The sequence below is a fragment of the Aquila chrysaetos genome, chromosome 3, assembly GCF_900496995.4.
Source record: "Aquila chrysaetos chrysaetos chromosome 3, bAquChr1.4, whole genome shotgun sequence".
In the NCBI taxonomy this organism is placed as follows: domain Eukaryota; kingdom Metazoa; phylum Chordata; class Aves; order Accipitriformes; family Accipitridae; genus Aquila; species Aquila chrysaetos.
The window spans coordinates 48,650,865-48,667,401 of record NC_044006.1 but is presented as its reverse complement, the minus strand read 5'-3'; the positions used below and the strand labels follow the sequence as shown (position 1 = coordinate 48,667,401).

The following is a 16,537-nucleotide window of genomic DNA, read 5'->3' as shown; positions in this document are numbered from 1 at the left end:
AAGCAAAAAAAAAGCGCTTTTGAAAAATGTATTTTCATATTTTTTCATATTTTAAGCTCAATTAACTCAGAGAAATTGCCTGAGAGTGTAACCTCAAAGGTCTGTCTCATATTTGTTAAATGCTTAGCACAAATAGATAATCTCAAGGACATTATTCTGTTCAAATGATAAACCATAAACCAGCAACCTTCCTGACCTCTTTGTGCACAGAAGCAGGGTGCAGAAGCAGCGTTTGGAATAAACACGGTATGAAAACCTTTGAAATAGCAAACAATTGTGCCTCTTTTGGTGAAAAGATAACACAGGGCTCAACAAAAATGCAGGTAGATTTTTTTATTTTATTTCCTCAGACTGGATCAGATTGTTGGTTAATTCTGCTGCTTTACATTTTTCACCTACCTGGAACTAGAGACAATGCTGACTTGCCTGTCAGGAAAAGAAATGGTCTGCTTTACAGTTTACTATGTGTGCTCCATTTAGAAGAAACACTGGCCTCCTATGTTCTCCCATCTTCTCTCTAGCCACTTCCCCACGATCAAGAGTGTTAGACATATGGCAGGAGTTTGCTCTCCTGAGGGGTTATTTTTTTGTTCCACCAATAGTATATAGAGCGTGACAGTGACATTGGGTCTGCTTTCTGCCACAATGACAAACGTTACTTGCTTTTCATAAGGGAACCTCAGAACAACCCAGGTTTTAACCAAAACAATAGCAATAATTAATAAAAGATGCATTATTTTTCTGGTTACTCTTACCGACAAGAGTGCGTTTTCTTGTCCTGACTCCTCCACAGTCCCCATTACAGGAAGAAAACTTTGACCAGTTCGTAAACTGACAGTCATCTTGACAGGGAATCTGGCATGTCTGTGTTAAGGATGGTAATGGGCCAGAGTATTTAAGGCACTCACTGATGTCAGCCTGTCCTCCGTCTTGTCTGCGACAAGTAATTGCTGGAAGCAAAAAGGGATGAAGTTTAATTCAGCATTTTTTTCATTAATGTCTCTATTCAATTTAGTAAGTCTACAATATTCTACCATAAAATCATGTTGAAAGCCCAGAAGAGTGATACAACAACTTAATATTTGCAATCAGTTACACCTTGAATGAATACATTCAACATTTCTGACTTTTTTTGAAATTCTGTTTAAATTACTATTTATCAGGAAAGAAAAATAATCTTACAGAGAACTGTAAATATTATAAAGGTTGCACCATGTTATCCACACCTGTTATACCACTTTTCACATTATCATTTTTCCTACAGATACAGCCTATAACTCTGACATTAAAAAACTTGCAATACGATTTTAAGAAGCTGTACAGTGTATAAGCTATGAAGTTTTATCAGCAACATGTATTTTAGAAAAAGGGATAGGCAAAATTTAGAAACATATTTGAGTTCTGGATACCACTTAACCACTCACAACAGTATTGCTGCCTGATGTTCTTCAGCAATTTTTAGTCTTGAAAAAGGTTTGAATGACAAAGCATATTTGCTAGGGGTGAAGTATCAGCCAATAGGGGTATAACTTTATAACAGGATTGCCATGTCCTGAATAGAAACTTTTCTTACAAGAAAAAAAAAATTTTAAGAAAACTTCAGGTGGCACAAAAGGAAGCAGTTGGAACATAAGGATTTACAAAGAACAGGGCTGATTCATTAATATCTTCTTTAACAATGCTCTATTATTGTTTCTCATGGATTTTTTTTTTTTTTTTTTAACATGGTTGCTTATCTATTATTCTAACCTAAGCCTCAGGAAATCTAACTTTATTTCCTTGCCCAGAACAACACAAAACTTAATACATAGTAACAAGACTGGAAACTTCTAGTTTTTTGTTTACACAATAGAATTACATTTATGCTTCTTGGCATCTGACAGCACACAGTAGATGCGGTATCTCATAATGACTGTGAAAGTAATTTGTGTCACCAATTGTTGCAGTAACATTGCATCTGAACACAATATATCATTCTGTACACATATGAGGGAATATCATGTTTTGTATTACACTCCACTCCATAATTTAAGGATAACACTTCAATTGTACTGACAATAATTGTTTTATTGGTATGTGAATTGAAAAAAAAAAAAATTTCACTAACCAAACTATTATGGCATAATCAAGTTCAACTGCTGGAGAAAAATGGGGTTTGAATGCAAAGTTTCAAAATAAAACAGAAAACTGGCTATGAGTGACTTTTTTTTCCTGGAGAGAAAAAAGGCAGAACAGTTCAGGAAACTTTTTATTTTTTTTTTTTTAGATTGCTGTAAGGTAACTGTAAAGGTTTAGTGACTTATGATTTCTGAAAAAAGCTTTTTTGTCTGACAGTTCTAAACTAAATTTCTACCTCATCATGACTGTAGGAGGCTGAACTTGATGACCCACATGGTCAATTTCAAGCCTGTATGCCCACTAAAACATATCCAAAGGTCCCAAGTGAATTGGCTTTGCCACACGTCTGTGGTGAAACACTGTGAAGGGGAGGGGGCATGGGGGGTATGTTTTTCCAGAGATGCTAAGCAAACAGCTTCCCTGATCCTTGACTGTCCTTTGGAGCAGGGCTGCCAGCACTGTTTGTAATAGGCTCAGTAGTGCATTAAGTTGTGCTTATTGGGGGACCGACCAGCTGTACATTGTCTAATACAATTATTCTGTCAAATCCTATTATTATTGGTATAGTTTACATGAGGAAACCCTTTTTTCTTCAGATATAATTATAGTGATTCAATGAGCAAAATCAAATATCTAAAAGTTGAAAATCCATGTAACAACTGTTTTAAGGACGTGTTAACTGTACCTACTATAGGATTTCTAAAATTACACAAATACTTTGGAAAAACACAAGTTAAACCAGTATCTTCCAATACAAGCCTAGGCTATGGTTTTGGATTCTTGTGAGATACTCATCTCTGCTAATAGCACACATTGGTTTCCCTGAGGTAAAAACACAGTTCAAACTAGTTCTACGATGTGGAAATTCACAGAGGTCAAACCTAAATCCTCTGTCTTGAGTTTGACCTTGGCATGTGCATGCATCAGCTAAACTAATTGCATTATCTTCACTGAGTTCTCAGGGAGATATAGGCCACCATTTTTAGCAATGAAAAGTATACCCAGCCAAGGGCTAAAAGACTGTCTACTGATTAACCCAATAACTTTTAATAACCTTCAAAAGTTTAGTACCCATTTTAGATACTGCCTCTCCATCTAGTCCTTTGATAGGCCGTAAACATTGTCCATTGAAGAACATTCTTTCTTTCTATCTAAATTGAGTTTTTCTAAAGCCAATATTCATTCCCTCATCTTTCTTGGTTATTATACATTACTCCATGGGCAGATATCCACTCTGTCATAAATTTTTTCAGACTCATATTAGTGCATCTAATTTACATCAAGCAGACCCAAGTGAGAAGCTCCCCTGAGGATCAACAGTAGGTTTTTTCCAGATTAAGTGTCAGCTGTACTGTAGCAATCAGAGCAGGAAAACTTTATTCTTGAGACCTAAATATTTCACCTTAATAACAACACAAATTAGAGGACAGCTTGGCATACTAAATCAATTCCTGCATCTTAATTTTCATAGTGCCTGTCCATAACTATTCACGTTACTTCTAGTTTACAAGACCTGGATGATTCGCTTTATATTCCATTTTCCTATAGTTATCCTACAGATTCAAGTATCAATTTGAAAGGTTTATACTCCTTGTGACTGTTGAAGAGTGGGTATTTTTCCATTACTTAAAGCAGGGATTTTGACAACAGTATGCATTCCATTAATACATTGTTTTGGACAGGTAAATGTCTTACTTGACATCTGAAATGCTCTTACTGTTAGTGGAGTTACTTTTTCTACTCACAACCTCATTTGGGCAAACTTATCCCCTGCTTCTCTGATCAAACCCATGGCTCTTTAATTATATACTGTAAAAGTCACTGAGATCAATGATTAACTTACTATACAGAGAAGTGTCTTCAACTGCTATAAAGCCATGAAGTGCCGGACTAATTATTTTGCCTATACAACCACATTATATTTATTACAAACATTAGCAGTAAGTGGAAGGAGCATGGTTCTTCTATTACTGAATTAAGCCCAAGTAATTGTTAAGTGGAAACATAAAACAGGAGTACGGCTAACAGAAAAATCAAATTTAACATGGAAAGCATTCACTTACAAAATTGTTTCAGTATTTAACAACTATTATCTCCCAGAAGAAAGGTGTAAAGTAAACGACAGTCTAAATTTTCTAGACAAGGTACTTTCATGTAATTAAAACGTTATCTGATAGCATTGTTTCTGGAAAGCCACAAGGGACTACAAGCTAATATATTTGTTGTTGGCATAATGAAACACTAAGACTGTATTTTAACAAGTCTTGTTATGTGTGGGTTTATATAAAAACCTTGCCAATGTTACCATCATTAGTATACTTCACTGAGATTTCACCGACATGTGAGATTCAGTGACCCCTACATCTAAAAACTGAAGTAATTTATAAATGAATGTGCTCTACATCCTTTGTTTTACAACACACTGATGATACCACTATTTTCAACTGTTAAGTATTTTTAACAATAAAAATATTCTGTTTCATTTCTAGAAAGGCAAGAATTATTTCAGGACACTAACTTTTCTTACACTTACTATCAATACTGCCTAGGCTATGTTTTCATCTATGTTTTCATCGTGTTTATTTCTTTTTCTGTGGGACATGGCAGACTAGACACTGCATGATGAAATGTTTCTATCACAAAGTATCTTAAGCAAGAGCACGTGCCAATAATATCGTGAAAATAAAAGCCTGAGCGTTCTTTACACGCCAAAGAGAATAACAATGTGTTTCTGCCGAATAAAGTTGTCTGGAGACTCTGGCTCTTGTTTTGTCAATAAAAAATTAATTTCTCATGTAAATACTGCTCTTGAGCACTGCTGTCCAAATTCTTACTTCAGTACAAAACCTGAAGCTGCCCATTGTCCTTTGCAATGACTAAAATACGAACCAGGCAATAGGGCACTCTCACCTGTTAAGTCTCGAAGATGTTAAAATAGTAGTTTATAGCTCCATGAAGGAGCAACACTGCTTCATGATTTTGTCTCCCTTCTTGTGCTTTCAATAAGTGCATGAAACCCCCCCAAGAGCAAATCCCCCTGCCCCCATAAGCAATGCCCAGAGAGGGAGGCTGCTGTCCCTGCTTAGTCATAGTGAGAAGAAAGGGCTTTTGACCACCAGTTCTGCCTCTGAGTCTATCCACAGCTCAAACAAGCCTGCAAGGCCTCCTCATGTGCTCACAGCCATCCTGGGAAGCTTCCTCTGATTCCCCTGCTCCACTGTCTTTCAAATAACTCTGCATACACTCTGTGAATGAGGACTAGTGAGAGCTCGGGGTCAGCTCTTCAATAATGGCCAATTCCCAGTGACATCAAGTACAGCTATTCAGATATTTTCTCTGACAGCCAGGTTACTTAAGCTTCTGCTTAAATTTTACAAATAACCTTCCTCTTGCTATTACAGAATATGCTGACAGATTTCACAATTTTCATCCCATTCCTCCTACAAAACTCTGAGGAAGATTTATGGTGGCAAGGACTGCAGGCTGTGCATCCTTTTGCAAATGTCTTTTCAGTCACTGGGATAGCCCTTACCATGTGCATCCATCCATATACATCATGATGTGATTAGGCTATTGCAGTTTGGGCACTTGAGTTTCTCATCTGCTACATGTCCTCTTCACCAGCACTGGGATGCAGTCCAACAAGCCTTACTTAAATCTGCAGAAGCTACTGGCAAGACAAGCCTTTTTACTAAGTTTCCTAGGCTTTCCTATACAATCCGAAAGGTATTTGAACTGTATTTCTAACTTCCTTCAGAAGTCAACGGTGCTAAGGTTTAATGACACAGATTTTTGTGAGATATCAGCATAACTTAACACATACCTGCTTAAGTTGTTCACAATTTCAAACTTGATACGTTAGTCTATCTCACTTAGCAGACCACTACTTTGAAGTTGTCTATGTGCTAATAAATGTCAGCCTTAAAAATACAAAGTAGTATATCAGCACGCCCCAGCTGAAGCAGGTTCATCTCACAGTGAGTTTTATAGTCCACATCTCCATCAAATACTAGAAGCCTGCCTTTATCAAGCATTTAATCTCATTCTAGTTTTTGTATTTTGGGGGTATTTTGTATTTGCCAACATTCTGTGCCTTTCCCTCCTGGGTTTCTGGTGACTCATCAAGACATCTGGTCAATTTACTTGTTAATTGAGAAACAGCTTATGAAAATAAACACAACATAAATGCTGTTGCAGTAAAATATGGCTTTTCTCTACAGTTCCTGTTCTTGTTGGGTAGGGTCAAAAGGAAGTTTCAAACTCCTTGCTGATGCACCCATAATATCCTCTCTTGAGGGTTTTGAAAAAAAAAAGACAGTAGTCTTAAGTTACTGCAATTCTATAATACATTCCTGCCCTGCTTATCCACTGTTATAAGGCATTTTACCAGTGATATGACTGCAAATTTTCATTCATCACAGAAATTCCACACATCCGTCATGACTATCTGCCTTGTTCAAATAAGGCTTATGACTACAACAGTGAATTTGCTACTCAGGTATTAAATGTTATGTTACTATGCTTAGGTTTAGATATAAATACTTGTTCATCATTTGCATGAATAATTAACAAACATTTTTCTTTAAAAAATTCTGAAGAAAAATCTTTTCTTAAAAATCAAATCCCACCAAACCCTTTTATTCTCTTTCCTCTGCATTGACCCAAGTTCTAATTTTGTGACATGTTCATTTAAACTGACATGATTTGTAACAAAACCTTCATTATACAAGACAGATAGAAACAGCTGTCTTTTACAATGAATCACAATTCTAAACTTTATGATTCACCCAAGTATCTCTTCTGCCAAGGAAGACCAATGTGATAAAAAAGCTGAAAGATAGAAACATAATTTGTAAAGCTGTGATATACGCAAGCAAAGCATGCATATGCTCTAGTTACTCATAGACTCTTAAGATCAGACACCTAACCAGTCATTTTTAATGTTTTCTAACTTCTAGTTTTTCCTTCAATTATCTTTCTAACTGTGGTGGGTTGACCGTGACTGGATGCCAGGTGCCCACCAAAGCCGCTCTATCACACCCCTCCTCAGCTGGACAGGGGAGAGAAAATATAACAAAAGGGTTGTGGGTCAAGATAAGGATAGCGAGCGATAGCTCACCAATTACCGTCATGGGCAAAACAGACTCGACTTGGGGAAAATTAAGTTAATTTATTGCCAATCAAATCTGTCATGGTTTAAGCCCAGCCAGTAACAAAGCACCACAAGGCCACTCACTCACTTCTCCCCGCAGTGGGATGTGGAGGAGAAAATGTGGAGGAGAAAAGCTTGTGTGTCAAGACAAGGGCAGGGAGAGATCACTCACCAGTTATGGTCATGGGCAAAAACCAGACTCAACTTGGGGAAAAAACAAAATTAATTTAATTTACTCCAAATCAAATCAAAACAAGGATAATGGGAAATAAACCCAAATCTTAGAACACCTTCCCCCCACCCCTCCCTCCTTCCTGGCTCAACTCCACTCCCAATTTTCTCTACCTCCTGCCCCTCAGCAGCGCAGGCAGATGGGGAATTGGGGCTGCAGTCAGTTTGTCACACATTGCCTCTGCTGCTCCTTCCTCCTCAGGGGGAGGACTCCTCCCACTCTTCCCCTGCTCCAACGTGGGGTCCCTCCCACAGGAGACAGTTCTCTGTGAACTTCTCCAGTGTGAGTCCTTCCCACAGGCTGCCATTCTTCACAAACTGCTCCAGCGTGGGTCCCTTCCATGGGGTGCAGTCCTTCAGGCACAGACTGCTCCAGTGTGGGTCCCCCGCAGGGTCACAAGTCCTGCCAGAAAACCTGGTCCAGCATGGGGTCCTCTTTCCATGGGTCCACAGGTCCCACCAGAAGCCTGCTCCAACGCGGGCTTCCCACGGGGTCACAGCCTCCTTCGGGCACCCACCTGCTCTGGTGTGGGGTCCTCCCCGGGCTGCAGGTGGATATCTGCTCCACCATGGACCTCCATGGGCTGTAGGCTGTAGGGGGACAGCCTGCCTCACCATGGTCTTCACCACGGACTGCAGGGGAATCTCTGCTCCGGCACCTGGAGCACCTCCTCCCCCTCCTTCTTCACTGACTCGGTGTCTGCAGAGGTGTTGCTCTCACATATTCTCACTCCTCTCTCCAGATGCAATTGTGCAGGTTTTTCTCCCCTTCCTAAATCTGTTATCCCAGAGGCACTACCACCGTCGCTGACAGGCTTGGCCTTGGCCAGCGGCGGGTCCCTCTTGGAGCTGGCTGGCATTGGCTCTGTTAGACATAGGGGAAGCTTCTAGAAGCTTCTCACAGAAGCCACCCCTGTAGCCCCCCTGCTACCAAAACCTTACCACGCAAAACCAATACACTAACTAAAATATGAACTGTAACAGACTATTTTGTTCAGAATAAACTGCTAATGAATGCCTAGTCAGATATGCCTTTTCCCTGGTGTACATTCTTATTCTTTCTTATTTAACACATTTGCTGATACGTTATGTGTCACAGTGTTTGTGCGTAGGCAATCAGATCAGAAATAGGACAAACTAATAGCATTGGCAACATCCCCTTGCACTGAAAAAGAGGAGAACTGTTCCCACATACAAGAATGCAATTACTTGCTCTACTGAGTATCGACACAAAATGAAAGGACAACCCACATGAAACCAAAGGGCTGAGATTACTTCTAGAAGATTATTGTTTCATTTTGTCATCAAAAGTAAATTACTACAAACAGATAAATGAATGCATGATTTCTGCATTTAAGAGCATCAGAAATTTCACAGAGAACTCTTTTTCAGCTGAAAAGGAAATGCTGTTATGTCTACAATTTTCACAGTATGGTAAACATTTGTACAGAAATCACCAACAAACAGTTAAATATAATGTTCAAAATATCTGTATTCCAGTAACACATTATAAATGCAGTATCAGAATGTTACACCAAATGGATTTCATATTTCAGTGTTTAGCATTTCCTGATTTGGGGGGGGGCGTAAAGGACTTGCACAGTAGTAGCTCAGTCTTTTCTGTATCTACATCAAAAAATAATCTTTAAATAAATGATTTGTAGTATAGAATTTTTAATAACATATTATCATGCAAATTTTTCCATAGCCTATAGAAATTTTATTTACAAGAAGCCAAGTATGCAGGAGGGAGGCAAGAATTAGCAGGGAGAGGCGACAAAACTTCTTCCAGAGTCTTCCTTCCAAAACTGGTGAAATCTTTCTAATACTGTCCAGGGCAGAGCTCAGGCAGGCAGATGCCTGCTTTCAGGTCAGCCTCCCTTCAGTGAGCACCTTGCATGAAATCAACTCTTGTGCAGGGGACCAAACAAAATAAAGTGCATCATTGAAAATTCACACATGGATATTTTCAGGGCAGAATTTGAAGTGTAAGAGGGGAAAGGGAATATGCTAATGCCCTGTGTAGGAGATAACCTATATAAAACAAATAAAACAATATCCATGTTCAAAATGCTATTTTCTGTGGTGTGAAGTACATAAAACTTCAACCGATAATCTCTATAATTGCAGAAGTATGTTTTCCAAAGTGAAAGTTACTTTTGTGCAAAAATTCAACTTTTACTTCCAAGTCATATTCATTTTAAAGGCGTTTAAGAAACCAGAAAATATTTTACTTTTCTCAATCTAAAGAAAAGCTGTACTAGTTTATTTAGCTCCTACAGAATATCAGTTTGCATTACTGAGCACAAATGATATATTCAACACATTGCCAGATATTAAGACACTGAGACATGATACATAATATACCTGTGTTTGAAACTTACATTTTTATGTTAATTTATATAATTTACTTCAATGGGAAAAATATTGGGCCAAAAAAGGCATTGTCTTTAATGCACGTAACTTTCACCACTGCGACAGACAAGTCAATATTTAGATTCATATTTAGATACTTGGACTGAGGCACAAATAATCTTTGGTTACTCAACTTAACTTCTTCTGTGAATTCTACAATAAATTTTATACATTGGATAGACTTAATAAAAAGCAGGAGCAAACAAAGGTCTTCCCTTTCTAAGAGCTGATCTCGGAAACATTTACAGAATTGTACCAAACCCACCTGCTTTCTTCAGGCTTATCTGCTCCCAGGGTTCTTAATGATTGCTCATCCTACCACATTACACTAGAGAGCTGCTTCCATTATATCTGCTTGTAGGAACAAGACTACTGCTTAAATACATCATCATTCACAAGATCAAACTCTGTGTAGTACCAGAGGGAAATTCTGCCAGTCTATTTTACCAGATTTGAAAACTGTATGCCCAGTAATTCCAAAATCATGTATTACTCCATATATGTGTGTACTGCACGATTGGAGTTACAGTTAAAAAAAAAGAAACCCTCATGACACACAAGAATAATAAAAACCAATTTGCATGCACTACAGTAAGCTATCTTTCTTCATTAACTGACTTTGAGGCAAACAGATTGGGGTACTACCATGCAAGTACAGAAGACAACATTTTGTACTATCTGAACTCCTACTGTCAAAGACAGAAATCTTACTTTCTCAGTGTATAATATGAATGTATCCTCCAGAGCTGCTAGAAATAGATCACATTAGTGACAGACCTTCGAAAGAATTACCACAGTCAGAAGTCTTTTGTATTAGCAGGCAATACCTTCAGGTTTCATTTTGTGGTAAGCCATAAATTGATCTCCTGTAACACTTTCTGAGTAAGTGGTAGGAGTTACTAGCTTAAGATTTACTCTATGACTTTTTTAAGTATACCATAACTTCCTCTAATACTGCAAAGAAGTTAATGACCTGAACGTTCCACTTCTGTAGTTAGCAGTGTCCTTGCTCAAGAATTCCACAATCTGCTGAGACAATATTGTTTTAACAGATAGGAGTTTGTACTCAGAAAAGGCAAAAGAAAAAAAACCTTCCTGGAAATCAGGGTTGACTAGTAGTTCAAAGGAATTCCATTACTGTAACACAATAAGTAGCAACTACAATTATTTTCATACTGAATTTATTTAATGCACCTAAAAAACCTTCTCCTGACTATACTTAACAGAGTCACACATACACAATTCTGTTAGAACCACAAAATTGTCTATGAATTCAGGTGACAGTAAAGCTGGATTTGGATGCAAAAAATTATTTGCTGTTGAGTGGAAATGGTGGAAAAATATCTGGATCATTGGGCTCAAAGTGTCAGTGGTTTTGAAGTCCAACCAGCAGCTGGTTAAGAGCGCTGCAACTCAGTGGTTAATTCCAGGATCAATTCTGATTAGCATCTTTAACAACCTGAATGGTAAGCATCCTCAGCAAGTTTGGGGACAACACCAGTTTGAGAAGAGCAGTCAATATCTACCTGGAGGGTAGGGGTACCATTCAGAGGACCTTAGCAGCCTGGAGAAATGGGCTGGCACTGAACTTTAACAGCATAAATGCAAAGTCTTGCATCCCTCATGCTCCTAGTGCTCTCTACAATTACCTAATTTGAGGGTATAGAGAAGAGAGAGCCAGAATGTCTCAGAGAGATATAGTAAAAGGATAAGGGGCCACAGACACAAATTACAGCAAGGGAAATTTCAGCTTAGATAGTAGGGAAAAAAAAATGCAGTGCTAGACTGGACAAGCACTGGAGCAAGTGCCCAGAGAGGCTGTAGGATCTCCATCCTGGGAGATACTCCAAACATGTTGAGACATGGCCCTGAGCAACCTGCTCTAGTCTGGGTGGGATCTAACTTTGAAACTGGCCCTGCTCTGGGTGGAGGGTTGGACCAAGGGACCTACAGAGCGTCCTTCCAGCTCAAAATTATTGTAGGGTTCTCTGATCCTAAATTTTCAAACACAGGGAGCAAAAGTCTTTTATCTGATCTAATGGATATACCCATAAACATGTCTTCAGTCTTCACATCCTCGCCACATGAAAAATGTTACATTTTCACAGGTGAATTTACACAACCTTTTTCACAAAAAGAGTTATGCAAAGTCACCCATCCCTTTCTTTTTTTCTTCTTTTTGAAAATCTACTTTCCACAAACACGTCTGCAAACTTGCTTCGGGTAAGGATGGTGAAATAAACTGAACAAACAATACCATAAAATTAGTGACTAATGTGGTATCTATACTTAAAAATAAATTAACACTGATATTTTATGAATAAAACATTTGACAAATACCCGTTAGGAGGCACCCTACCATACTAGCACTCAGTATTTTCTTTTGCTGATGCACATAAAGATAGATAAAATTAATGTTAGGTTATGACGACTAAAATTTTAGCTATTTTCCACACCAATGCAGCTATAGATTTCTGAGGAATAAATGACAGAAACGAAGGGTCTAACCTCTTGCTTGTAGCCCAGGTCCACAAGTCTCTTGCGCTCCTGGACTGTCTTGGCGCACGTACCATGGTACTAGCTGGCACCTGCGCCACTTGTGGGTCTTCCACCTGAAAGGAGGGGGGAAGCAATCAACTTCAAATAATCCATCTAAACTTGTAGCCATCAAAACCAAGGCAGCACAAGTGCTAGATAGTATTAGAAACCACTGTAAGCTCTTGCTTATTATTACTAACTGGTCACAGACAATTCACAACAAACAGTAACAATACTGTAGACTTTTCCCTCCTTCCTGTTAACTTTTTTGCTCCTTTTAGGATTAGGCCATTAAGAACACAGGGAAGGAAGGAGGTGAAGGAGGGAAGAGAAAGCAAACCATATATATTTTCAAGGATTTCAAAATACAAAGGTACATTAACACTACCTAACAAATACACAGTGAATACAAACCACAATATGAGGATTATACATTAATACAAAGCATTAACACACATATACAAGATGGGAGAAAGAAATTTCAAAAAAAGAATACCTTACAAAATAATAAAATTATATGACTTGAATACCCATTTAACAGAAGAACTCCTTTGCTATGGATTTATACCTGAGCATGCTCAGAGTATTTTACCAGTCAACAAAATGACATATTAAAATTTGAAAAGTGGATTTAGCAAAGTGACACTAACATCTCATAAAAACAACATGGACCCATTAAATAAGGATGAGTTTTAAATACTAGCATGTCCTAATAAACCTCCCCTCTTTCTCACTTTTCCTTCCTTCCTTTTCCTTTTCCTCCTATCTTAGTGAAGCAAAGATATGTTGAAGTTTCCCAAATGCACTCCAGAGATAAGACTCCAGGGTTAATTTCTGGTTCATGCAGTATTGGGAGTGTCTTTTGGCAGTAAATACTGTCACATATAGGTGTTAGTGCATTTCTTTCTCTTTTCCTTCTTTTCTCTTTCCCAGGTCTTTTCTTCCCCACCTCCCTTAGGCATGCCTTGCAACACAACTACAAATGGAGTAATTCTGTCTTGCCTGAAGCACAAACAAGACTTGGAGTTACAAAGATGAGATCAGATAAGCAAAGTCTTAGAGTTTTTGTTTTGTTTTCTCAAATTTCAAATGATATGATTACAAAGGTAAAGTTTTCACAACAAACAAATTCTTTTGCTAAGCTTCATCTTCCAAATACTAACCCAAAAGGAGAAATCAGAAGCAAACAGGAACCCCAGCTACAGCAAAGTATTGGGACAGAGGGTTTAAATGACTGTGAGAGTGCCTCAAGCAATCCCAAAGCACCTGGGGTCTCGGGTAGCTGAATGGCAGCACATGACAAACGTGGAGCCAAGCAAGAGATCCCCTGTGAACCCAGACAATATCAAAATAAAACATAGACAAAAACAACTTGCAAAAAAACTTTGATAACAAATGCAATATTGTGCTGCTTAAATTATTCTATCATTAATATAAACTGCTATGAAACTTTTACAAAGTTCCCTTCTAGTGCTGCAGAATACCCTAGGCCTAAATATAACAAATCCAGGCAAGTCTGGTTATTGTCACATCTCTGAAATAATCCACAGTTGTCTGAATTACTCAGAGTGTGCGGGGGGGAAATTCTACGTCCACAGCTCAAACCATCAGCTGCTCTCATGTTTAAAATTATCTCAATGGTTTTGCACCTCAAGTTTCATTGCAAACTGCCTCTGCAGGCCAGTATCTGAACTAAGGCATGAGCCTTAGTGTTCCTGAGTGCCTGAGTCCATCTGTTCCAGCATGTGTATAGATCAGAAAGATGGTAAAGGAAATGTACAGAAAATGTGTTTAGTATTAGTTCGTGCCATGAAATGTAAATGACCTCATCTACCACTCCCTAGCAACTCTTCTTTCTTATGCTCAGCATGTTATCATGCACTAGCTCAGGTAAAATTTGATACTGAAGGTACTAAAGAGATGAGGCGCAGCCAGCATTTTAAAAGATAAAACTCTTACTCTGGTATTGACTAAAAAAAGTTCTCGAGCTATATTTCTCTGATGTTTGGAGTACTGATTTTGGTAGCTTCCCAATGTTCTTTTACATCCTTTCATATCTTTCAGTTACATACAGTGTGATCTAATGAATTTGCATTGATAATTCTTACCAGATGATGAAAGCAACACATTTCTTTAATCTCAATTTGTTTTTGCTAAAATAAGCTTAAATTCTATTTTTACCTCTGCAACAGAGAGTAGTTTCATGGGAATTAGCAGGTGGAGAAACAGAACATTGGCTTCCAATAATTATGTTTCATATTTATTATCCAAAACCCAAAAATCTCTTTTTTTTTTTTTATTTTGTCAAGTAAATCCAACCAACGGCATCAGAATTTTCTAAACTTCATCTGTATCAACAGCCAGATCTTGTCGTATATCTAGACCTTCCCATGTCACTTAGATGGATACTACGAAACCGCCCAAAAATTTTCTTAACCAGTTACGGTGGAGATCCCCACCTGCTGGAACAGTCCTCAGCATTCTCTGGTGAAGATTAGGTCAACACAGAAAATTTTGTATATTAGGGGATACAATCAACTGTGGACTGTCTTAGGGCTGACCGGGATGGAAGGATGGAAGCTACAGTGCATGGCACAGTGTGGCAGCAGAACTCAGCTCTCCTAAACAGATGAGGCTGCATTTCAGTGCTTTGGATAATTTGGATAGAAAGGAAGATTTTTTTTTTAATCATATAGAATGTCAAAATAGTTGCTAGGAAAGATTTAACCTGGAAAGTAATTCTTAGTTGTTGCAGTATTCCTGCAAAGGAACTGGAACAAAAGAACCAGTGACACTGTGGGCTCAACTGAGTCTACATATCTGTTCTGAAACCTTGATTTAGCTATGCATCCTATTTTTCTACATAGTACATATTAGAAAAACACTTGCTGTTAAGAAGTTGAATTCAGCTAGATTTAGAAGCAGTAGAAGTTGAAAAATCATGTCTGAGCTGTCTCTGGTTGATTAACACTACCTGTAGCTATAGCAGACGGGAGAAGCTTCGCATTCTTTTTCCTCAAACAAAGAGTCCGGGCACTCTCGACCACCATTGGCAGGGAGCTGGATGATGACTCGGTGACGGGACTGCTTCTTTACTGTGACACCTCCTGCAAAGAGTAGAAGAGCTTGTTTCTCCTGCTGCTACATAGGGATGACAGTAATTTGGGTGTGCTGGTTTTGCCTGGGATAGAGTTAATTTTCTTCATAGTAGCTGGTATGGAGCTATGATTTGGATTTGTGCTGGAAACAGTGTTGATAACACAGAGATGTTTTCATTATTGCCAAGCAGTGCTTACACAGAGCCAAGGCCTTTTCTGCTTCTCACCCCACCCCACCAGTGAGTGGGCTGGGGGTGCACAAGAAGTCGAGAGGGGACACAGCTGGGACAGCTGACCCCAGCTGACCAAAGGGATATTCCACACCATATGATGTCATGCTCAGTATATAAAGCTGGGGGAAGAAGAAGGAAGGGGGGCATGTTTGGAGTGATGGTGTGTGTCTTCTCAAGTAACCATTAAGCGTGATGGAGCCCTGCTTTCCTGGAGATGGCCTAACACCTGCCTGCCTATAGGAAGTAGTGAATGAATTCCTTGTTTTGCTTTGCTTGTGCATGCAGCTTTTGCTTTACCTATTAAACTGTCTTTACCTCAGCCCACGAGTTTTCTCACTTTTACCCTTCTGATTCTCTCCCCCATCCCACTGTGAGGGAGGTGAGTGAGCAGCTGCGTGGTGCTTAGCTGCCGTCTGGGGTTAAACCACGACACAGGGGAAAAGTAAGATTTAACATAACAGGTATTTGAACTGATCGCTATACTATTGACATGCTGTTTTGTCCATAAGCAGAAAATTAAGCCTAACAGATAAAACACTTTAATCTCAGCTAAAGGCCAGGAAGCAGAACTAAACAGAAAGCAATAGTAACAATGCTGAACAAATGAATATACAGCTGAAATGAATACACAGTTGAAGTGAACAAAAATTATACCAGCTCAGTTTGCTGCTACATTTTACACTTTCAAAGCGTAAGTTTGCCCTAATCATTTGCATGTAAAACCAGAAACAGAAATTCCACTCTGGAATTAA

The 16,537-nt window shown here is 38.7% G+C and overlaps 1 protein-coding gene across 5 annotated transcripts in view; it reads right to left on the bottom strand.

Annotated features, from left to right (window-relative positions):
• THSD7A (thrombospondin type 1 domain containing 7A) overlaps window positions 1-16,537 on the bottom strand; it is a 308,856-nt gene that overhangs the window by 48,567 nt on the left and 243,752 nt on the right. For all 5 annotated transcript variants that reach the window (XM_030008044.1, XM_030008047.1, XM_030008048.1 and 2 more), the window contains 3 exons: window positions 15,429-15,561; window positions 12,425-12,528; window positions 756-950 (listed from right to left, as the gene is read on the bottom strand). In XM_030008044.1, coding sequence (XP_029863904.1) covers window positions 756-950; window positions 12,425-12,528; window positions 15,429-15,561 — 432 coding nt within the window. The remainder of the gene's footprint in view (window positions 1-755; window positions 951-12,424; window positions 12,529-15,428; window positions 15,562-16,537) is intronic.